The sequence below is a fragment of the Aegilops tauschii genome, chromosome 6 (genome assembly GCF_002575655.3).
Source record: "Aegilops tauschii subsp. strangulata cultivar AL8/78 chromosome 6, Aet v6.0, whole genome shotgun sequence".
Classification (NCBI taxonomy): Eukaryota; Viridiplantae; Streptophyta; class Magnoliopsida; order Poales; family Poaceae; genus Aegilops; species Aegilops tauschii.
In genome coordinates this window covers 439599912-439624041 of record NC_053040.3, presented here as the reverse complement: position 1 = coordinate 439624041, position 24130 = coordinate 439599912, and the positions used below count along the sequence as shown (strand labels likewise).

General features: G+C 46.4%; 2 protein-coding genes across 3 annotated transcripts; both read right to left on the bottom strand.

Annotated features, from left to right (window-relative positions):
* Window positions 1–5873: 5873 nt before the first annotated feature.
* Window positions 5874–8820, bottom strand: LOC109770323 (glucan endo-1,3-beta-glucosidase GV). The gene is made up of 3 exons (XM_020329032.3): window positions 8659–8820; window positions 7226–8566; window positions 5874–6215 (listed from the first exon to the last, which is right to left on the bottom strand). The coding sequence occupies exons 1-3, from the start codon at window positions 8720–8722 to the stop codon at window positions 6181–6183; spliced, it is 1440 nt and encodes a 479-aa protein (XP_020184621.1). The 5' UTR covers window positions 8723–8820; the 3' UTR covers window positions 5874–6180.
* Window positions 8821–16407: 7587 nt separating this feature from the next.
* LOC109770322 (uncharacterized) lies at window positions 16408–22418 on the bottom strand. Of its 2 annotated transcripts, none has more exons than XM_020329031.4 (10): window positions 22064–22418; window positions 21866–21927; window positions 19967–20108; window positions 19553–19840; window positions 19306–19459; window positions 18292–19230; window positions 17962–18200; window positions 17812–17885; window positions 17481–17592; window positions 16408–16825 (listed from the first exon to the last, which is right to left on the bottom strand). In XM_020329031.4, exons 1-10 carry the CDS (start codon window positions 22127–22129, stop codon window positions 16802–16804), a joined length of 2100 nt encoding a protein of 699 aa, XP_020184620.1. In that variant the 5' UTR covers window positions 22130–22418; the 3' UTR covers window positions 16408–16801. The 2 variants fall into 2 exon arrangements, with proteins under 2 accessions (XP_020184620.1, XP_073358497.1); XM_073502396.1 differs by having other exon boundaries at window positions 21866–21913; window positions 22244–22404.
* Window positions 22419–24130: the final 1712 nt, after the last annotated feature.

The following is a 24130-nucleotide window of genomic DNA, read 5'->3' as shown; positions in this document are numbered from 1 at the left end:
TTAATTGATTCAATGCACTTTTTCAAATTTGTGGATTCCTTTTGAAAATACATGAACTTTTTTTAGTTTTGATGAACTTTTTAAAATTTTGATGAATTTTTTCAAATTCAATGATATTTTTTAAAAAATGATGAATTTTGTTTCCAATTCGATAAAAAAATTCAAATTCGATGAACTGTTTTTCAAATTCATTAACTTTTTCGAAATTTGATGAACCCTTTTTATCACAAAAATAAACTTTCTTAGATTTTTTTCAAATAATTCAAAATTCTAATAAATAGTGCGGATACAATTGTTCTTAAATACTTCGCGTTGCTATCAATCACTAGCGCTCAGCAGCTATAGTGGTTAGCTAAACACTTTGTCTTTTGTAGCGGCTCGACACGAGTTTGGGTCCTCATCACGCACTTTTTTGCGTGCTTTTTTCGCGAGACAATTTTACTACGCTGTGTGTCGTCGGCCGGCCCACTAGGCACTGCAGTGGGCGTCGGTTGGCTCCCGCGGCGCCGAACGCGTGGAATAGGAGCACCCCTCTGAAGGTCCCCCGTAAATGGTCTCCAGTTAGTTGCTCCCGAGAACTAAGGCTTATGTCTACAACTCCTCGCTATAACGCACAAGATACTACCATTGGCTAGCCCAACTAGTGTTCCATACTGCTCGCTCTCGTAAAATCAGTGTTCGTTTTGAGGATATAATAACCAGAGAAAAACCTGCAACACCTAGGTAAAAAAAGAAGCCGATAATATTTTTACATTGATAGATTTGAACACCATAAAATCGAAAAGCTCATGAGTTTTTAAAATAATGTTTGCGGGTAAAAAAAGCTCAAAAAATTATAACAAATGCTTGTGATTTTTGAAAAATGTTCATGTATGTTAAGAAATCATGAATCTAAAATTACTCGTTATTTTTTAAAAGACTTATGTTTGAAAAAGGTGTTTGATATACATACCATGGGAAAATTGAACTAAACGAAACGTAAAAGGCAAACCCCCAAAAAAGAATGCAAAAGCCAGCAAGGAAAAACAATCGTGTGAATGGGATGTCCCAAATCGCGGGAAAGGTCAACATTCTACAATGCGACAGCTAGATTCTATGTTGTGAGCGTAGAATAATCTGTAGCCTGCGTGTTGGGGAGTGTCTTCGTCTAGCCTGCTGCAAAACGTAGGAACCGCTCGCCTCAATGGTAGGACGTTTTTTCTTTCTTACTTATGTTTATAAATTCTGAAAATGATAAAAAATATTATTTAGTTTATAAAAAATGTTCACCATGTAGTGGAAAATTGTTCGGGGAATGCAAATTTTTATTCTCTCCATTTTACAAAATGTTTGTAAATTTCATTGAAATCGTGCCTTTCGAAAGAAAAGTTAATTTATTTTAAAAAAAATGGAGATGTGATTTCAACAATTTGTGTGTGAATCCTTAAAAACTAGTTTTCAGAAATAATCATGAAATTTAAAAATGTTCACTTACGTTATAGACATTTTTGTAAAATATCCAACATGTATAAAAATGTTTAATATGTATATGAAAAACTTACTATGTGTATTCAAAAAGAAAATGTTCAACATGTATTCGAAAAAATGTTCATCATGTTTTTAGTTGTTCAATATGTATCCGAAAAGTGACTCACATGTATTCAAATAAAATTCAACATGCATTCAAAGGAAATTTTAACATGTATTCAAATACTATTCAATGTTTATTCAAAAAATGTCCAACATATATTCAATGAAAATTTTAAAATATTGTTTTAACAATGTTTGCCATGTAATTAAACAATATCAAGCATTTATAAAAAATGATCAGTGTGTAACAAATCAACATGTATTTGAAGAAAAAGAAAATAAAGGAAACAAAAAACTGAATATAAAACCCAAAAATAAATAAATAAATAAATACCAATGAAAATGGTAAAGAATAGACACAAAGTAAAGAAAACAAACCGCTGGAGCCTTCGCAAGAACCAGCAAAGCAATGGTAGATTCATGAAGCGCATCTTGAAAACTTCCCGAAACCACTTCACTGAGCTAGGAGGAGCATGCAGCTGACACCTTAGAATAGCCATGTAAAGCGGTTGTAAATAACCTTGTGGAGGGTTTCTTCACCCACTTCCTTCTATAATATATGATATGCACACTCGTGCATTCTAGAAAAAAGCTAGGAGTAGCATGCAGCTGACACCTTAGGTCTCGCAATAAGCGAGATATAGCCCTTGCAGGCTTGTTATAGTGCGACCAAGGGCTCGTAGTCTATGCCTTTTTGGCGTGATCCTTTACAGTGAGCAATATAGGGTCCATTGTTGAAAAAGGGATATATAGGCCCAGCTTACTAACACCGACCACACATGGGCCAGCGTACGATCCATTGCACAGACTTGTTTTGTTTAAATACAAATCTCATAATAAATACTTATTTCCCTAAATATTTCCATAATCAACTTATACGAAATGTTCATGTATTGCAAACAAAAATAAGGGTGTTCGCATAAAAATGAATATTTGTGTATTTAGCGAAAATTGTCATGTTTTAAAAAAATAATATTGTATGTGAAAAGATATATTCATGCGTTGCAAAAAAAAATGCCATGTAAACGGGAAAAAATGTCGTGCATAAATTGATAATTGTGTATATGAAAAGAAACATCAATGTGTTGCGAGGAATACTGTTCACATATTGCAAGTTTAAATGTCTGCGGATAATAGAATTGTTTCTATTCTCCCTAAAAAAGACTTTATAATTTAAGAAAATGTGTTCTACATGTTAAAATTGTTCATAAACCTCAAAATAGACATTCATATTTGAAATAATAATAACAATAGTAATAATTGAATTTAAAAAAATAGTAATAATTGCATGCTCCAAAAAAAGTGTTTTGTAGTGTCATAAAAATATATGTTCGTGGAAATATCTACGTGAAGCCTTTCCTCCCCTTCCCGTCGGTGGTTAGGACAAACTCTCCCCTTCGGGTTTCGTCAAGAAGCCCGTGGATTCGCCTCCTCGCTGCTTGCCATCCAGGCGGACGATGGCGGGGATAGGAATCCCGGTGCCTCTATTATGGCTAATCAAGGTTAGGATCTATGGTCATGAGTGCGCGATTGCAAGATTTAGTGTCAGATGCTTGAGATCTATTCAAGGTTTCTATGGCTATGACAACGGTTTCATGTAGGGACACGTGCACGAAGACTTCAATGTTGTCGTCAACAAGATCAAGCCGGCTCCGATAAGGGAACCGCGGTAGTGGCGCGTCGACGGCTCATCCTGGCTACCTTAGTGGTCGTTCGTTGGTTTATGTACCGCGGTGTAATTTTTATTATGTTTAACATACTCGTTCTAATGGCGTAGTGCTCGTTTGCTTAGAGTGGGTCTTTTGCTCTCAGACTCCATGGATTCAAAAATCAATTATTCATGTGTCAAAAAATATGAAAATAAATACACAAGTTCTTATATATGTATACTATGTGTGAAATGTCATCACGAAATACGTTTTGGTGTGAGCTTAAAAAAACCATGTATTTTTAGTGAATAGTAGATGGGCTAGAAATACATTATTTTGTCATTTCTGTGTAGCTTGGATAAAAAGGAATTTCTCCATGAAACTTTGCACTCAAGTAGTACAAATCCATATGTACATGTGTATTTTTCAAAACTTCTTAAACTTAACATTTGATTTGTTGAAATTTTCAAATTAATGGCTCCATGGAGCTCGAGCTCCATTAGCAATTTTCCGCCATTTGGTTAACTATTCAGATCATTTTCAACAAAAGATGTTCATATTTATCTTTTTTTAGCTTACAAGTGGCATCGAATGTACATTGTGTGCTTTAGTTGCTGGAACCGGCAGAAAAGCAAGCAGCTCGGAGGAGGCATGCCATAGACGAGAGCACAAGACCTCGCATATACCAAGTGAACATGTGTCCCTACATGAAGCCGTTATCATAGCCATAGAAACCTTGAATAGATCTGAAGCATCTAACACTAAATCTTGCAATCGCGCGCTCATGGCGATAGATGCTAACCTCAATTAGCCATAATAGAGGCACCGGGATTCCTCTCCCCGCCATCGTCCGCCTGGATGGCAAGCAGCGAGGAGGCGAATCCACGGGCTTCTTGACGAAACCCGAAGGGGAGAGTTTGTCCTAACCACCGACGGGAAGGGGAGGAAAGGCTTCACGTAGATATTTCCACGACCATATATTTTTATGACACTACAAAACACTTTTTTTGGAGCATGCAATTATCACTATTGTTTTTCTAAAATTCAATTATTACTATTGTTATTATTTCAAACATGAATGTCTATTTTGAGGTTTATGAACAATTTTAACATGTAGAACACATTTTCTTAAATTATAAAGTCTTTTTTAGGGAGAATAGAAACAATTCTATTATCCGCAGACATTTAAGCTTGGTATATGTGAACGGTATTGCTTGCAACACATGGGTGCTTCTTTTCATATACACAATTTCAATTTATGCACGACATTTTTTTTCGTATACATGACTTCTTTTTTTGCATCGTATGATAATAAATACACAAGTTCTTATATATGTATACTAGATGTGTGAAATTTCATCACGAAACATGTTTTGGTGTGAGCTTTAAAAAGTCATGTAGTTCTTTAGTGAACAGTAGATGGGCTAGAAATACATTACTTTGTCATTTTTGTGTAGCTTGGATAAAAAGGATTATTTTTTTGCATGGAGGATAAAAAGGAATTCCCATGAAACTTTGCACGCAGGTAGTAGTAGTACACATCCATATGTATACGTGTATTTTTCAGAACATTTTAAAACTTAAAAATTTGATTTTGTGAAATTTTCAAATTAATGGCTCCATGGAGCTTGAGCTACATTAGCAATTTCCTCCGTTTGGTTAACCATTCAGATCTTTTTCAAGAAGACGTTCATATTTATCTCTTTTTTTAGCATACAAGTGGCATCAAATGTACATTGTGTGCTTTAGCTGCTGGAACCGGCAGAAAAGCAAGCTGCTCGGAGGAGCCATGCACAAGACCTCGAGTCAAAGCTTGAACCAGAAAAAAAGTAACGCGTCCTGGAAAGGAAAAAAAAACGTGCATGGTCCTGGAGCCGGGCACGGATTTTCACCGCGGTGACGCGCGCAAAGATCATCTCGATGATATTCCCTCTTCTTTCCACGCTCCGGCCGTGGTCCAGGCCCAGCCCTCCGTCCAACTCCGGTTGGCAGCTTGCTCCCCTCACATGCGCGCACACGCGGAAGAGGCGGCTGGTCTCCGGCGGAGCTCAGCCGGAGCCAGCCCGGAGGTGACCACCCACCCACGACGACGCCCACCACCACCCCACGTGCCATGGAGGGTGGAGCACTACCCGTGGCTACACAGTATAGTGCAGAACGTGTGCCGTGATGGAGAACGAACCAACCCACAGATCGCACCAAAGATGAGATCAAGCACCAGCGATTAAACAAAGTGTAGCAGGCGCTTTCGCTCTAGCCCAAGACTCGAGTTTTCAACCATGATGCAGATCCAGGAGCATTTGTCCAAGCAATGTTGCATTGTGTCCTGCATCCCTTTCTAAAGCAACCTGGGAGGAAATTCCTCCGTCCGGTTGGGCAATTCTAGCAACCTCGGCACCAGATTTCGCTCTTTTCAGGTTTGGCAAAAGTAATTAAATAAAATGCTAACCAGGCCACCAACGCAACAAGCAGCACTCCGGACACTGATCGTGGGGAGCAGCTGCCCTGCCTGCCACCATCATGAGTTGACACTCGATTGCTAACCAAACTGGCTTCCAAGCCAAGCACCATTTCCCGTAGACAAACCTCCGAGGCAATGATCAAGACACGAGTCAACCCAAAACGATCGAGCAAGTGGGGCACAAAAGGCTAGTATTATACTTAGAATTAATCTATACTAGTAAGTAATAATCCAAGCTTAGAGTAAAAGCATAGTTACAGAGACTACTAGCAGTTAAACAAAGATATCCCCATGAACCAAAGCTGCAGAAAGGCGCACAGCCGACCGGCTACAGCACTACACCACCAATGTTCTACGTACGCTGCAGCAGTCAAGCAGCGGGCAAAGACCAAAGAAAAGGAGCAGAGAGAGATTCCATGCACTCTGGCAGACCTGCGGTACATAGTAAATCAATCTCGCATCCCGAGATGCGTGGAGGGTGCCGCATTTGCTTGCTTTGTTTCAGACTGTGGAGGGGAGCTCGCACTTGCCCATCTCTGCAAAAACATTGGAATAAACACGAGCACCGAGTAAGATCCACAGCTTAAAAACAATGGAATATACAAACGCTAGTGCCTCCTCCGATGTCTGATGTGAACACATGGAGACCATGTTCTTGTACCGGGACCGAAAAGGAGTAAACAATGCGGGAGGTACACGAACTAGAGGCAGCCGAGGAACCGGAAGCGGCGGCAACCAGAGTCGTCCTGGCGCCGCATGCCGACGTCCGGCCAGACATGGCACGCATTCCGACGGCGGGAGTAAAGAGCACAGGGCAGGACGCGTCATATCACGTCGAGCCGCGAGCCAGAGCCAGAGCCAGAGCTGACCGACAGCCGTCTCGCCACGGTCATAAACTCTGAGACGCTGACTAGCAACTGCACGGTATTGATAGCTGGATTGCAGCTGGCCAGAGACCAACGGCAGCTCCAATCCAATGCAGACATGAATGGGTACTGGTGTGCATGCACATCGTAGTGCAGATTTGGGTCACAAATCACAGCGTTAAGGCGCAGCTGCAGTTTCGCTTGTTGCGATTAAGGCTGCGTGCATGTGTGGGCCAAAACAAAAAAGGACGGGAATCATTCCCGTACAACGCAAAGCAACTTTCGCTTGATTTGAACTTTGGTGTACCCCGTCTCTCTGGAAATTGCCGTCTATGGTACGGGATGTTTCTCGCTTTAGGTAGTACCGTGGTTCCCACACAAACTTTTACCGATACCCTCAGTAATTTGTTAACTTTTCTTCCTAAAGAAAGTAAAATTATTAACTTTTTCTCAAACGGATGATAACCCCTTCTCTGCATTACTAATTTGTTACTAATAAAACTTGAGAGTGATCGTTTATATTACCTAGCAACCTAAATTTTGGTCGGGTTAGGAGTACCTAGCACCTACATTATGCTTTGCAATGCAAGTAATGGACGTGGTACATTCGCACCAGCGGTGCTACTACGAGTGGTTTTGCAGGCAAGAAACGAGCAGACTGAGCGGGAACGGGGACTCACTGGGCGCCTGGTTGACGACGTAGGCGGCGCCGGCGAAGTCGCAGGTGCCGATGGAGCGGCCCTTGCGCTGGTAGTAGTCGTTGAAGGCGTAGGACGCGTGGGCGACCATGGTGTTGGGCTCGAAGCACGCCGCGCCGGGCTGGATGCCCTTGCAGTCCGCGCCGCCCGGCCCGCACGCGTAGTCCAGCGCCGCGTGCAGCCGCGCCTCGCCCGCCATCGCGTTCGCCACGCACCACGCCTCCCCCGGCGTCGCCGCCGCCCTCACAACTCCCCCGCCTCCCGCCGGCACCGCGCTGCCGCCGCCGTTGTCCTGCCACCCGAGGCCGCCGTTGCCTTTCCCTCCCACGGAGCCGCCGCCGAGGACGAACTCCACGTCGTACACCTTCTGCTGGTTCGGGTAGAACACGCCGTAGTTGCGCTCCGAGGTCGGCCCGGGCTTCTGGTTCTCGTTGAAGAGCGCGAAGAGGTACACGTCGACGTCCGCGTCGGGGCGCCGCGGGGTGCCGGCGTTCCTGGACAGCACGCGCCGCACGAGGTTGCCGTTGTACGCCGCGGCGTTGGCCGCGCCGGCGCCCACCTCCTTGGCGTCGCCCTTGGACGGCCACCCCGTCTCCGACACCACCACGTGCACGCCGTTGTAGCTCCCCAGCTTGCCCACGGCCGCGAACACGGCGTCCAGCTGCGCGTCCAGGAGGCTGTAGTACTTGAGGCCGCTCCCTGAGTCGAGCTCGCCGGCGTTGGGGCGGAACAGCGCATAGTCGAGCGAGATGACGCCGGCATTGTCCGCGTAGGCGAAGAACGGGTAGCAGTTGACCATGAGGTCGGAGCCGGTCCGCGCCAGGAAGTCCAGCATGGGCTTCATCACCGACTGCGCGAGCTCCTCCCTGAACACGCCGGCGGAGGGCGGGTACGAGTTGGCGAGCGCCGAGAGCGCGACGGGGGACGACACCTTGACGGCCTTGTCCATGTTGAGCCTGGCCAGCGCGGCGTGCACGTTGGTCATGGCCGGGACGAGCTGCGCCGTGACGTTGGCGGCCGTGGCGAACACCTCGTTGCCGACGGCGATGCCCTGGATCTGCGTGGCCGGGTAGTAGGCGGCGACGTTGCGGCGCACCCAGGCGAGCGCGTACGAGGGGCGCCTGGCGGCGGCCGCGAGCTGCTCGTTGGGCAGCGCGACGACCACCTTGATGCCGCTGCCGGCGAGCGCGCGCAGCACGGCGGGCTCCGTGTCGTAGAGCTTGACCTGCGCGATGCCGTGCTGCTTGAGCAGCTGCACCACCGCCGCCGGGCTGGGCAGGTCGTTCGCCACCCGCCCCCAGTTCACGCCCACGGTGCCCGCGTCTGCAACCAAACAAAGACATTCACCGTCAGTAAGCAAAGGAAACCACGCCGGCATTGTCCACGAAAACACCAGCCGGCGCGGCGGCGGTTACCTGCGGCGGCGAGGAAGAGCAGGCACAATGCCGCGGCGAGGAGGCGGCCGCGGGGGGGAGCCATGCTCTGCTGCGTGCGGCGAGGCAGAGTTTGTCACGGCGGGGGGACGAGGTGGTGGAGAGTGTGGGGAGCGAGGGAAAGGGCGGGGAGTGTAGATTTATGGCGGGGGAAAGGCGGGGCCCGCGGGCGGGGTGGGAAGTGGCGGGTATGCGGGTACGGCGGTGACGCACGACGCGGTGAAACCGGTTCGTGGGGTTACGTGGCTGGCCATGATTGGCTGAGGCCGGGAGTGGCTGGTGTGCTGGCGCGGGCGGGGGGTCGAAGGTGGAAAAAGGCCGGGTGCGGGGGTCCCGCCCTCGGCGGACCGTTGGTGCCTGAGCGGTGGGCCCGTCGTGTGGTTAGTGGGTTTTATGGATGGGCGTTGATGGCGTGTGGTTAGTGCGGATTAATTGCTCGTCTCAACGGCTCTATGTTCGCTTCCTCTGCCCCGCGCTCTCCTTGGCTTTTTTGAGAAAGTGCCGTGCCGTCTACTGCTGTCAGCGGTAGCAAGATACGGTTAATCTCGTGGTGTCACAGGGACGCGTGGGGCTTGTAGTTTGGAGCGTGTTTACCTGCCGCAAAGCGTAGCTGGCAGTGATGCGTTTGCAATGGGCCGACGTGGTTATTTTTCCCATTTACTGATGGTTGCTTTGTAGTAATAGGCACGAACATCTTCAGTCACTGGTCGACCGGTCGGGTTCAGCCATACACGCAGCGCCTGTCTCATGACACCAACAGCCTTCTCCGGCCTCGCGTGCATGCACGACCTGACGGAGTTGAGCTAGGTCGCACGTACTAGTACGTAAAGCAAAACCACTCTCCCCCGACTTAAATTTCGTAGCTGCCATGGCCAAGCGGCAGGCGAGCGAAGCATGAATGCGCACGAGGCTGTCCGGCAGGCAGTACAAGATCGATCTCTTTAGTTGGGGTGGCCAGTAGCACGTACCACAACCCTCCTGTGCCTTCCCGTTGCACTTGAAGATGGAGCAGTGCATGCACTTGCCATGCACCAGCGCGGCAGTGATCCAGCGAGCCCGGTCTGGTGCCGTTGGCTCGCCGCACGCACGTACGTAAACCGCCATGGACGGGATTCATTAATGCATGCATGCATGCATGGGCAGATCCAGCAGGCAGAGTGGGTGTCGGAGTGAAGCGGCTAGTTAACTATCTCCAGTTAATAGCCAATCAAAAGGGGAAATGATGGGCAAAAAGAGGAGCAAGAAATTGAAGCTTTTCCGTGTTTGAGCTCGGCAGGAGTAGAGTTTTTACAACTTAGGAGTAGGCGGCGAGGACAGGGATGCATGGGCGCTGCAGGTAAAGCGAGGACACCTTTTAGGTGAGGCCGCGATCGATCGGTCTAGAGCGGTCCATCATGGCGACGGACGGCCCGCCGGCGTAGGTCGGAGTAGGTCTGGGTACACCGTGCTCATGTTGCCGGAGATTAAAACCGTGCACGCACGCACTGATGCAGCTCGGTGGAGAACGGCCCGTTGCCTGCGAACAAATTACGGGATTGTCACGGCTCGGAGTAGCTGTTCTCTAGTCTAGTGCAGTCCTGCAGTGGCAGACGGAGTGACACAGCTGGCCACAGGAAGGTCACAGGTGGTACTATCTCTACTACTATTAAACAAGCAAACATATTCATCCCTAAGTGCATCCAGAAACATGTAGACAGCACAACCTAGACAAAATACCACCTCACGATCCGGTCCACCTAATTAGATCTCACCGTTCATGTAAAAATTAATCCTTGCTGTGTACGTTTACCGATTTACATGAGGCGGACGAAACTCTGCCTTCCGCCGCGCATCTATCTGGTCAACGAAAAAAAATCAGCACCCCCGGCCACGATTTGCGGAAACAACCTGTGCTCAGGCGTCTCCCGCCCGACCCCCGGCCACCCCCCCGGCCGCCGGCCGCCGGTCCCTCGCTCGAACGCCCGCCCCGCCACCAGCCGCCACTGCTCCTCGCGCCCTTCCTCGGTGGCGCCGCCTCCGGCTCCTTGCCGACCGTCACGCCCCAGCGCGGCCTCCCTCCGCGGCACATCAGCCCCGTGCCGCCCATTGCATCCCAGGGCGGTGTCCCCCCGCGGTTCCCCCGCCCCCGTGCCACCTGCAGCGCCCTCCCTCAGCGGCGCCCCCGGCCAACACACCCTCCCTCGGCGGCGTCCAGCCCGAGATCCACCGCCGAGCTAGGTAGCACTTCTTTTTCTGTCAAAACAATTTTCTTGAGAACAATCTGGTCAGGGACATTGGAAATCAGTATAGAACATTGTTGTAGATGTCAAATGCATGGTCTTTTGTAGTGAAAAATCAAAGACCGAGAGATGTTCATTTTTATTTGTACAAGAGACCATTCAACGTTTATTCTTTGGCTGTCCTTTCTCCTGAGTGGCTCTCCGTGTTGTTTATTTTGTGAGTGAGAAGAGAAGCTAAGGTTCCTGATAACTTGGGTAATCTTTCTGGGTCAGAACTTAAGGTAGAGGTGATGAAAGAGAAGCTGTTAGGAGACTTGACTCGTGAAGTTTGTTCTGTGATTTGGGTTTTAGCATTACCTGGTTTGAACTGTGGACTTCCATCTTTGGAACAACTTGGAATTGTCAACCGGATTGATTCTTCTCTTAAAAGTCTGGAATCATTTGCTTCCAGCTCTCTTACTTGGTACTAGAAAATTTTCTTGCCATATATGTGTGTTTACCTTAGTTCTTAAATTTCAGAGTCACACCTTAACAAATGAACAAAGACTGACGGGTACTAATTATTTGCAGATTTCTTATGCTTAATGTTGACATTGCCCTAACTGCTTTCAGAATAACTTTTGAAGTGTTCAGTTGGACAGATAGTAAAGCAGTGACTAAAGTAATGCCCTTGTGTGGTGCATTGAGCTGAGACAGTTTGTTAGAAAGGATCTATTTTCTTCTATAAGACTGGGTTTATCTGTTGAGTTGAATGTCGTTGTCACTGCAGAGCTTATTGGACCTTGTCGAGAAATATATCTTTATCTGTCAAACAAAGATCCTGGACCTAAACAGGTATTTTTTTTCTGAGATCTTGACAAACTATATCTTTATTTGGAAATTCTGTATTTTGTGGTTATATCAACGCACTGAATTATTGTGCCAAAAAAATGTTGTGAATTTATTGTCCCAAACTGTTGTCAGTACCACTCGAACTCACTGCATTGATCCTTTTTTGTTTTTCACTTTGGCTCTAGAGGCTTTGGTCATGCACGGTTCAGAAAGTAAAACAGGAAGACAAGTTCATCACTAAACTATTCATAACACCAGTAAGATATGCATACCATTTGCAGTGAAAAAGTGTTGAACTATTTAGATCCTGGACAATGAGTTTGACTTCATCTCCAGATGTGACCAAAAAAATTTAGGCTAACAAGTATCACCAGAGGCTTACTTCAGCAGCACGTGATATGTTCCCCTCACCAGTTACCATCTCAGTTGTCTTCCTCAACTCTGTTATCCCTCCGACACGGCCGACGTCTCTACCACGGTGAGCCACTCCACCATAACATTTATCGCCTCTCGCCTCCACCAGTAGCCTCCCTATGTTGCAGCTATGTCTTCTGCTCCTCAGTTTTGCTTCTTCATGCATTCTTATGTAATGGAAATTATGAACATTTTTTCCTTATCATGAACACTTTTTTCCCTTATCATGAACACTCTTGTGAGTTTGGCATGAATGAGTGATTCGATGCAGCAAAAGTAAACCCCAATTAAAATTCAAAAAAAAAGTAAAGCACAATTAGCCTTCGATGGAAAGTAGATACATGGTTTGAAAAAATTCGTGCCAAGTAAACTTGCTGGTCAAACTGGAATTAAACAGTGCTTAATACCAAATTATGCCAATCGTGAAAGTTATGTGGCTCATTGTAAGCCAACAGGTGCAATTTTGTTCAAATAGAATTTACGGTGTGCGAGATGCGACCAAAATACTAAAGCTGAACTCGAGTTTCTAATTAGAGAAAATAACTATTTAGCCCCCTTTTCAGCAATTTGAAGACAGAGTTGCAGTATGCTTGTAATATGGAAGTTGTCAAAAAAATCTGTACTGGCAAACCCTAAAGGAGGTTCTTTTAGCCGTGTTGAAAATGCCAAATTAAGTGAAGATGCGAGCTATTTCTCTTCTATGGGCCTGGTGGAGTGAGATAAAGAAAGTGAATCACAAGCAAAAGCGCATACTAGAGAAGTAGAGATGGGAATTTCAATTTAATATCGCTCGGTGTGCTGAATCGAAAGAGTTCCAAGTACCTAAACCTCCTGGTGTGCAGAAACATGTTTCTTCCTGGCTGAAACCCCCCACTGATTTTATCAAACTGAATGTGGATGCAGTGTTCCTAGACGAGTTAAAGGAGGGTGGGTGGGGCCTGATTGCTAGGGACGCTGATGGAAACATCCTTTGTGCTTCTGCCGGTCGTCTAACAGCTCAGTCAGGCGCTGATCAAGCTGTGGCTACGGCCCTTCTGCAGGCAATCTAATTTGCTAAAATGCAAGTTATGGGGCGTGAGATTTCTGAAACTGATTCCCTGGATCTGCAACAATCAGCCTCTACATCATCAGACCGGTCTCCATTGGGGTTGCTATTCTGTGAAGCCAGATATCTACTCCAGTTAGGTTTCATAGAGGCCAAAGTCATGTACTGCCGAACCTTGGTAGCCGGAGTGCCTCTGCGAGCCAAGTTTTATGGCCTCCAGACCTCCCGCTGGATGTAGTGACCGCTGATTGTGTCGGTCTGTCTTAAGTTTGGAATGCAAGGCGTTCCAGTTCCACAAAAAAAATATACTAACATAATTGTAGAGTTTAATAGTCGTTGGTAGGATCGAGCAAGGGTTGCATAAATTCAATTTTTTGCTTGCATGCGCTCACAACTAACCTGCTTACCATGTGTAAATTCATCTTGAAAATCAGTTTGTTCAAAAAGCTTGGTGATCGTGGCGAGACAGATTCAACTTGGTTGCTGGATCACAATGGTGACTCACTTTTAAAAATACAATTTGAGTGGCATGCTATTTTGTATCCATTTCATTTATATTTTTTTCCAAGAATTATTTTAAATTTGTAACATGTAAACTAACTTCATCAACATTTTAGACGTGCGTTGCACGTGCGAGCTTACTAGTATTAAGCAAAGTCCTCATGTAGACCACCAAAGCGTGTCATGTGATCATGGGAGATCATCATCAGCTCCTTGATTGCCGCAGATGTAGATGTGTCTACATCCATGGACTCAAACAGTTCCCGTTCTTGTATGCGGCGCCACGTCAGCCGTAGGCAACATGCCAAGGCGTATCATGACTCAGGAAAGCAAACAATCCAGACATGCAACTATCCTCCCGTCCCATGGCATCGCAAACAGGACACAAATAAGTGCAGAGGTGCTTTAAGTAGTACTACTGCTGTATACGTACTGCTGTCTACGAGTACAGTGTGGTGGGTGACAGGCGAGAGCGATTCGCCGGCCCGGGAAAATGCTGGCGGTGGAGCGGAGCGCAGGGACAACCGGGCAACGGCACGCAGGCTCGTCGCCGTCCGTTTGCAGCTCACCGGGCACTACTAGCCTAGCCAAGTGGTCGCACGTACAAACAACTCTGGAGTCCGGCGAGCGCACCGACTTACGTACGGTCACGTTTGTCCTTTGCCGGTGACGGTGAGAGGCTGTTGGTTTAGATCTGCGGACTGCTGTTTACTGTTGCGTGATCTCTGGCAGCTTCATTCATTCAGCCATGTGGCGAGCTAGGGTGTCAATCTATACCTTCTTCCATGATCCCCTGTAAGAACATGTCGAGGGTCTTGTAGTAATATACTACTCCCTCCTCCGTTCAGAAATACTCGTCGAAGAAATGGATAAAAATTGGATGTATCTAGACTAAAATCCATCTAGATACATTCATTTCTCCGACAAGTATTTTCGGACAGAGGGAGTACGTGTACGGCGTGGATCTGGTGACGTCTAGACGACGACTAATCGAATCAGTTCTAATACTACCTGGCAAAAAATAAGGTTCAGTTCTGGAGTAATAAGAAAGATTATCAACCCTGCGCATGCATGTCAGTCGCATGCAGTTCACGCGACACATCATCGTTGCTCCACATGTGGATCCGGAGAACTCGAGGCCGGCCGGCCCGGTTGGTCCTCCTCCCAGAGGCATTTCTGTCGGTGTGACTGAAGAAGGATTCACTCGTCTCGTCTGCATGCATGATTTTTTACAGGGAGGCCAATCGATGAGCGTGAGGAAGACATCATCCTCGCTTGGACCACCCAGGGTTGGTGACTGGTGCTTGGATTACTATGCGCAACGCTGCTAGTGCGACGACAACAACGAAGATCCAAGACACAGGAGCGCGTGATCATGTGAGCCCAACCTTTATTCAGTTAAGTCCACACTTACTCGTACAGTGGCGCCACCGTGCCAGTGAGCTCTAGCTCGCTCGTGCTTCGACAAAGGAAAAGGAGGTTCACTCACTCATGACCCACTTGGACCTTTGGGCATATTCAGCAGGCCGGCCTGGGATCACGGCGCTCCATCGAGCAAACAGATTCAGACGAGGACATGTCACATCTGCTGACTCGTGTATACTACTACTACTACATACCTGCGCCGGAAAAATTGGCAGCGCAAGATTTTCACACGGCGTATCCGTCGGTTTCCTACGGGTTCAGTGAACCTCCCTACCGATGATCATCGTCTCGGAGGCGGCGATGTCTGCTTGCTCTCACCGGGAACCATGATGCCTAGATCTTGCACTGTTGCACGCGTGGATCCGTGTATCTAATCTACCAACCCCACATGCATATGCATATGCCCAGCCGCCTGTGATCGTGATGCAACGCCACCTTACCTCCATGTGCACACTGCGCGGTAGGACTACGTCATGACACTGGAGAAGAAAGAATAGATGGGATCTGTAATCAGAGGGAACTCAAAAGGTGATCGTCAAGCTAATCATTTTTTTCCCGGTTGGAAACATCCTGCTCTGCGAGATTCTTTGGAATGCGGAAGCCGGAAGAGGAACAAAAGCATGTGTTGCAGTAATGTTGATGTGTGCAGTGCATCAGTGCGCTACAACATCAATTCTTTGCCTGATTAATTCTTCATAACCGCGTTTGGAGGGCTGATTGTCTATCTCGGCGGGGATGGCCTTTGCCCGCTTTGCAAGCAGGTGCAGGAGTCTGTCCACCTTCTTTTCCAATGTTGATTTTCTGCCCGAGTTTGGAACGAGATCACCGCCTGGCTAGGCATTCAAGACCACTCCCAATGTCGTGGAGGCATGAAGATTCAGTTCGAGCATGCTGACAGAAGACGGTGAGTGATGGAGGTCAAAACAGGAAGGCCATTGCTTCGGTTATGATGCTTGTCTCATGAAAAATCTGGTTCGAGCATGCTGGCAAAAGACGGTGAGTGATGGAGGTCAAAACAGAAAGGCCATTGCTTTGGTTATGATGCTTGTCTCATGGAAAATCTAAAAGGAACGCAACGCAAGAGTTTCTCGCAACACGGCTGCTCCGACCTCTATCGTCGTCAGCAAAATCAAAGAGGAAGCCCATCTCCATCTTTGAGCGTTGGGGGGAGCCAAGCATTCGAGTCTTAAAGAAGTAGAAGGAGTCCAAGCTCCGACCTCCTTTTGTTTTGGCCCATCTTTGGGCTGTAAACCAAACACACCCTAGGCACCTGAGACGGGAAAACTTTTAATAGCATTATCACTGAACAAAGGTAATTTACTCACTCATATACTTACAAAATTCTTGTTCAGTAGCCGAAGCATATGCACAAACCTACTCTACTGTACAACCTATTAAAAATAGATATTACATTACATTACACTACAATGGACAAACAAACAACAGATTCCGACTAATGTACATTTACACTTGTACTGCTTTTGCTTCGCTGGTTGTTGCCCTCTGCCTCTATCTGTACAGAGGGCAGAGGGGATACACCGATTACGATTAGGGTTCCTTGATGAAACATTAGAAGCTGTATGAGATCAGTACACATGATTCCTTGTGGAGGTCCACTGTTATCTCGTCTCAACCTTTTAAAGTTTCTCTGAATTAGCTAATTACTTGGTATGTCAATCCGACTCCACAATCATCTCGTCTTAGTTTTCCTTTGCTGCACAGACAAACATGGGACAGCAAATTCAGAAAGTAGTTCCAAATTCAGTACATGTTTCCATGTAGATGTCAACTAAACAAGAACATAGTTATCCAAGTCACAGTACATCTGTACATATATAGGATAAATAGAGCAACTACACTATTGGTTCTTCCAAAAATGTTTTTCTTTACTGAAACACCACAATCTCGCGAGACCACAATACAGTTAAAACAGTTAACTTGCTTGCATAGCTACGATGTAAATATATATAAGTACAAGACAGTTTGGCACCTTTGTATGTGGGGGAAACACTCGATAGAAAACACCACAAACTCTATGGTAGATTGGCTGTTTTGGAATGAACTATGCATTCAAATGTCCAGGAATATAACAACAAAATGATTAATGTCAGTTCTCAGGGTTTTTTTAGAACAAGTTCCCAGGGTTGTTCTTTCCCTCCAGAGGTACTCTCTCCGTATCAAAATATTAGATGTTTTTTGACTGTTAATGTCAGTTCCCAGGGTTGTTCTTTCTCTCGAGAGGTACTCTCTCCATATCAAAATACAAGATGTTTTTTGACAGTCAAAAAACATCTAATATTTTGATACGGAGGGGGTATTTCATTGAATGAACACAAACATCAACGTAAGTATAAAATGCTAGTACTTACAGGATAATCTTGACTAGTATACTTCTGAGCTCCTTCACAAGCGGAGGTATGTCGCGTGCCATTTAAGGCGCGGGACAGGCGCCGGAGAAGAACTTCTATGTGATTGTATATGCTGCAGCATGTAGTCACAATTAGCTCATAATACTCATGGGGGCATAATGTGAGCTACACTACACAATTTTAAAATTTCCATTGTCCGGACACGCAAGCCAGTTTGAAGAAAAAGTTTGAACTCAGAAAAGCACGGGTGTTCTCATCATTCAGATTTTCGACTTATTGTTTGCCTGGTTTGCAAATACAACCTCTGCATACAAGCAAAAGGGAAAATTACCTGAGCCGATGCCTATTGCACGTTGAAAAGAAGGCAACAAAACCGTACAAAATGCTCCGGACTGCACGGAAAATCTACAACAAGAGCCAACGTAAGTTGCATAATATACTTGAAAAACAATCACTAGGCATGCAAACAAATTTATGTTACCTGGTACAGAAGATCTTTCCAGAGTGATCCCCAAATGGTAGTTTCAGATGTAAGCGCAGGTGCTCTGGATGCAGAACCAACTTGATACAACGAACTTAACGTTGACCAGGTCTGCCTTAAAACATCAACAATATCATCAAAGAAGTCTGCTACAAAACTTGCTAGCGCAACGACAAGTCGGAAAGGTGCGGCTAGTATCTCTCCGACGAACCAAATTACAGGGTATAAGATCGAATTTGCTGCAATAAATAAAGCATCATTAAGTCATCAGAATAAAAACACAAACGGAAAAAGAAACTGATCATTTGGAAGATTACAGTAACCATATACCTATATTAAACACCGTACTGAAGATAAACCAAAATGGCCACATGATCATCTGAACTGTACTGATAACCGCACCGAATGATGTTTCCATCGCTACCATTGCAGCTGAACTGAGATATTCAACCGTTTCAGCACAAATGTTCCATAGTGGCAGGGTAAATTCAAGAACCTCCAACAGTGGCCCCATAATTGGCTTTGTCAATACACTAAGAACAGACTTAGTAGCACGTACAATCTTAAGAGACCATGTAAAAGCCTGCTGGAAATTGTTCAGAAAAAGCATGGTTCCAAGATACTTAAGCCTTGAGATCATTTCCCATGTCTCTATCCAATCAAACAAAGGGCCAAATAATCTAGAGGCAGTTGCCTTCAACATTGGTACATTCTTGTAGAGGTCATAAAATCCTATAAGAACAGTAATTAATGACATCAAGACGTATAGTGCTCTGGCTAGAGGACACATCCATGGGCGATATATCTTGCAGAACACTGGATATGACTGAAGAAAAATGACCCATGAAGGAAGACCATACTCAAGTAATGTTAAGAGCCTCACATCAGACAGTATAACTTCCTTTAGTCTGAACGGCAGATCATGATCATTGAATCGAAACAAGATCAGCACATCCTTATATGTGCTAGGCTCCACCAGTGGCGTGCCACTGTCATTATCACTGCAACATGATGAAGATGAATATGATGAATATCTTGGTGAGGTCACAAATTCTGAGTATGGTTCCTCAGACATATCACTTCCAGCATCAGATCTTGTTATCCTTCTTCTCTTGTAAGGTCCAGAGCAAGGTGGCGGGGTGTATGATGAGCTTGTGGAACTTGACGGCACCCTAACACAATCTCCAGAATCATCACCATCGCTCTTTACACTCTCAGTGTCCCATAATTCAGGTGTTAAGTCATCTAGGGCATCATAAAAAACATCACCTGTAACAGCAAGCATATATAAGCAGATTGTACCAGCAGGCGAGAATAACAAATCTCAGAAGTTCAAACGTTTACCTTTAGGAGAGATGCTATTTAAATAATCTTGTAAGAGCTGACACTCTGAGTAATTCCCTGAGAACCAAGAAGTGATTAAAGATGAAGCTTGATTGACACTATCGAATTCCCATCTCTTCATTGTTTTAGCTTCGATCACCATTGATGTATCAGTCTACAACAGCGTGAAGGGAAGTAAGCATGGGCTATCCGTTTAAAGCCGTCAATATGATATTCATTGTAAACTATCAACATTAAACAGCAATACCTGAAGCTCATTCAAATAATTAATGCCACGCACATCAGCCCAGTCTACCTCAAAAATAATAAAACCATATAATGTCCGATGCAGCTCCCTATTCAGCAGGCGAGAATCCTTCAATTTATTTACTTGAAGCTTCTTTTTCCGCATGGTATCATCAATCAGAGTATACCATTTGGATGATTGATTCCACATACGTGGAGCAGATGTTGGGAATTCTGAAAATACAAGCTTATTTCCACCTTCATCTCTCTTTCTCCTAGTTCTAGTGTTCGCGAAAGGAGAAAATCTTGACTGGAACACAAAATAGCAACAGTAAGCAAGAGTTATCACAGGGGCAATTATGTGAGTTTATGAGTATATATATATGGTTATAATATCAATTAAAGAGACACTGGTGCATAAGAGAGTAAAGTGGACCTTGGTAACCATCAATTGCCACAGGTGAGCAGGTTTTGTATTCTGATCTAGCAACCATGGACGGTTGTCAAGGAATATAAGGAACTTCTTGGTATCGGGGCACAAAAATATAGTGAGCTCTGCAAGATATGACTGTAAATCCCTGCATATGATAAAAAGCAATCGTTGTTCCAGCATGCGTGACTAACGAAGAGTACTGCAAATGGAAATGGAAATTTACTAATGCATTATCGTCAGGATAACAGATACTGTGTGGAAAAAGTAGAAAAAATAATAGCTTGTAAGTTGCATAACCTATGAACACCCTACATCTCTGCACATTTTAAAATAGCAAAAACCTAATGGATTTCAGCATGCCATGGCATCCAATTCCTGCATTTCGCCTATTCATGTGTTTTGGAAATCACATGAATAAAAAGAAGCCAAGATTTAGGCCCTGTTTGTTTCAGCTTTAGGCAGCAGATTCTCGTAGGAAAAATCAGAAGATGAAACAAACAGCTATTTGGAATCAGCTTTGCTAGTGAAGCTTAATCTGGATTCGGGCCATTTTCAGTGCAGTTGCCTGAAGCACGTCCAGGTGTACTTCAGTGGCAAAGCTGATTCTGCTCAGCTTTGCCAGTGAAGCTGATCCACAGTTGATCAACTGAAGCTGAAACAAACAGGGCCTTAACCTTTCTTCTCTCTGATATTTGTTTAGCCCAAAAGTGCAAACTAGGAAGAATATGTTGCAAGAGGGGTACACACATCAATCTAAAGGGAGATGCAAGCAAGTAAGAAGCCTAAAGGAAAATCCTAAATGACGTTGCAGAGATCAAAGGTATTGCAGGTTGCCTTTGCTATAAGTGTGTGCCACATCCCTGAATGCAGTCAGGGTGAAAGGTGATCAACGGTGAACAATTGAACATCTCTGCATATTTTAAAATAGCAAAAATCTTATGAATTTTCCTATGGATTACTTTGCATGCAATTCCTTCCTGTAGGATTCAGTGTGCCATTGGCACCCAATTGCTGAATTTTGCCAATTCAGAAATCACATGAATCAAAGGAAGCTAAGATTTAACTTTTCTTCTCTCTGATATATGTTTAGCCCAAAACTGCAAACTAGGAAGAATATGTCGCAGGAGGCGCATACTCATCAGTCTAAAGGGAAGAAGGTTACAGGCAAATAAGAAGCCTAAAAGAAAATCCTAAATGATGTTGCAAAGATCAAAGGTATTGCAGTTTGACTTTGCTATAAATGGGTGCCACATCCCTGAATGCACGCAGGGTGAAAGGTGAACAATTAAACAGCTCAGTGCAGTATTAATCTTATTATGTATTAACACCCTCACTTTGCTAGGCAATTTTGTCCATCAACACTTCATATAGCAAAAATTACAAGCAATCGGTTTCCTTTCTACATGACTACATTATCACTGTTTTTTTTTTACCCTATCCAATAAGAAAGTAAATGCTAGACTGAAGGACAGTAGCGAATGAAACATCAACATCAGACAATTCAGCTACCCAACTCCTAATTTGGGATATTTCTTGTCTGTTTCTTAAGAATTGTATGTTGGAACTTTCTCACCCCCGCAGGCCAAACAAATACTACCAATTTGAGATTCTTTCCATCTTCCATGCCGCTAGGAACTGTTGCAACGAAAGGTGAACTGTGCCCACTAACGTAACTGAATGAACTTTTCCCTTCACCAGTACAGCACAAGAGCACTACATTTTTGACTGAACACAGACAATAACAGATGAAGTTTGCTCAAATCAATCTCCATTCCACCGGAATGTTCATGTGGACCGAACCGGCAAAAGCAGAGCAGGAAATTTCCACCGCAAGATCACAAGCTCCGCAAGCATTCCCCCCAACAAGCACCCAATCCCCTGAGAATGAAAGACGAGACGTACCCGATTTGCAAGCTGGTGAGCGGGAAGAAATGCCGCCTGGCGCCGCCGCTCCCCATGCCGGCCTGCACCGCGCACGCAAGAGCGCGCCAGAATTCCCACATCAGAAGGCAGATCAGAGTCAGAGGGCAGGCGGCCCGGAGTCGAGGCATCGAATCGGGAAGAATCGGAGGGAGGGAGAGCTCTGTCCCCTTGAAATACCTGGGCGGGGGTCAGAGCCCCGGAGCCGCCATCCCGTGGCGACGACGTGGCCGCGCTTGTCCGCATGCGGAGGTGGCCAGGCCAGGCCAGCGTTAATGGCAGCTCCCAGAGTCTAAAGACGCCGCCTACCCTGTCGCCTCCCCCCGCCTTCGCGCCTGCGCGACACGAATCGCCAACGACCTCCTCCCCCTTAAATACTACCGCCAGAAGTAGGCGCGCGCTCCGCCGGCGGCCGGCGATGGATCGCGGCGCGGCGGGGAGCTAGGCAACCATCCGACGACGCACGCGGCGCGGTATCTTCTGGCGTGAGCCTCCCCTCCCTCTCCCCTCTGGGCGAAACCGACTCTGGCCATGTGGGGGCGCGACGGTTCGGAAGATATCTACACGTAGCCAGCGTCTCGGTGACGCGTGGGCCCAGGGGCCGCGGGCCCGGGGCGCCCCGGCTCAGGTGCGATGCCGATGGCGCGAGCTCGCTCTCGCGAACCGCGTGGCACGCCGACGCGTGGGGCCTACGCAGCTGCCGTCGTCTCGGCTCCTTGCCCCGCGAGGAAGCAAACGGAGCGCGACCCCCCGATGACGCGTGGGGCCCGCCCTGACGGCGCCCCACATGTCGGCGAACGTTCCGATGAGCCCGGGGGATCCTCTGCGCGGCTCGATGGACGTCTGCAGTGTGTGCGCGTCCGTGTGGCGACGCGTGTCCGGTGGTTTGGATGTGGATGTGGACGGGCAGTTCGATGGGGTGACGTGGTGGTGGGTGTTCGGGCAGGCGCACCGGGATCGCGGATGCTGGGGGGACACGCACGCGACGCGATGCGAGCGGGATGGGGAGAACGAGCGTGGGAGTGACGCCTCGGGCGCCGTGTAATTTAAGCGGTTTATTGTTGCGGCAGAAAATTATTGAGTTGGCCAGAAGCAGTCAATGGGCGTGGGCCGGCTTCGGCAAAGCAATAAAGCTCGCCAGACACTACTACTGCTTCTACTTGTAGGCTTGTAGCCGTAGCCCCTAGAGGTTATCAGCATGAACAATAAAGCTCACCATACAACTTCAAGTTTAGCACTGGTGGATACGAGTGTTTGCTTGTTGTTGGCGGCCCAGAAATGCCAAGGATTCCACGGCCTTGCGCAGCTGGCTTGTGGTTGAGGCTTGAAAGCATTTTGGGTATATACCATTTGATGGTGTAGCATGCTCGCAACAAGCCAGCCATTCTCGTTTGATTATATCATAAGATTTTGAAGCGTCTGCCTTTTTTTACAACAGTTATCTAGATGGTACTCCAAAAGAAGGTGCCGCTGCTCAGTGCACACAAAAATCCTGCCCATAGTGACAACGTTTTTTTTCTTTTGCAACGAAACGGCATATCCATCATCCCCACAGGGCATATATAGCAAGATGCTCTAGAAAAAGGTAGGCCGAGATATACCAACTCCAAAAAGAGGATAGGCTGAGATGTACATATCGGGCTGAATTGGGCCGTATGGTGGACGGGCCAGGAGTGCTCGAGCTAATGGCTGTTTGAAGAGGGAGCAACTAGTTAACGAGCGCTCCTTCGGCAGCCTCGCAACGATCAGCACCACTTGGCGCGCTCTCAGCCATTCGCCACGTGTCGCGCTCTGGACGCTTTCTTCGGATTTGTTTTTTTTATTTTTCCGCACGTGTTTTCGGCTTTTTAAATTTTTTTCGGAGTTTTTCGACGTTTTGGTTTTCCCCCGTCTTTCTTAGCTTTCCGATCAAAAACGAAAAAAAATTGCGCAAAAAAAATGCGTTTTCTATTTTTTTTCCTTTCGCGAAAGTCACGGTTTTTCTTCCGCGAGAGGCACGGCTGTGCTTTAGCGAGAGTCATGGCCGTGCCTTTCGGAAACGAAAAAAATGCGTTTTCTGTTTTTTTTTCTTTCGCGAGTCACGGTTTTGTTTCCACGAGAGGCACGGTTGTGCTTTCGCGAGAGTCACGGCCATGCCTCTCGGAAAGGGAAAAACAAAACGCATTTTTTCTGTTTTTTTTCTTTCGTGAGAGTCACGGTTTTGCTTCCGCGAGAGGCACGGTTGTGCTTTCGCGAAAGTCACGGCGT

Coding starts and splice junctions, on each gene's coding strand:
- LOC109770323 (XM_020329032.3), bottom strand. CDS start 8,722: ATGGCTCCCCCCCGCGGCCGCCTCCTCGCCGCGGCATTGTGCCTGCTC. Junction 8,567..8,658: donor GCTCTTCCTCGCCGCCGCAG/GTAACCGCCGCC, acceptor GTTTGGTTGCAG/ACGCGGGCACCGTGGGCGTG. Junction 6,216..7,225: donor CGTCGTCAACCAGGCGCCCA/GTGAGTCCCCGT, acceptor ATGTTTTTGCAG/AGATGGGCAAGTGCGAGCTC.
- LOC109770322 (XM_020329031.4), bottom strand. CDS start 22,129: ATGCGGACAAGCGCGGCCACGTCGTCGCCACGGGATGGCGGCTCCGGG. Junction 20,109..21,865: donor CTCACCAGCTTGCAAATCGG/GTACGTCTCGTC, acceptor TATCATATGCAG/GGATTTACAGTCATATCTTG. Junction 17,593..17,811: donor TGCAATAGGCATCGGCTCAG/GTAATTTTCCCT, acceptor TACATGCTGCAG/CATATACAATCACATAGAAG.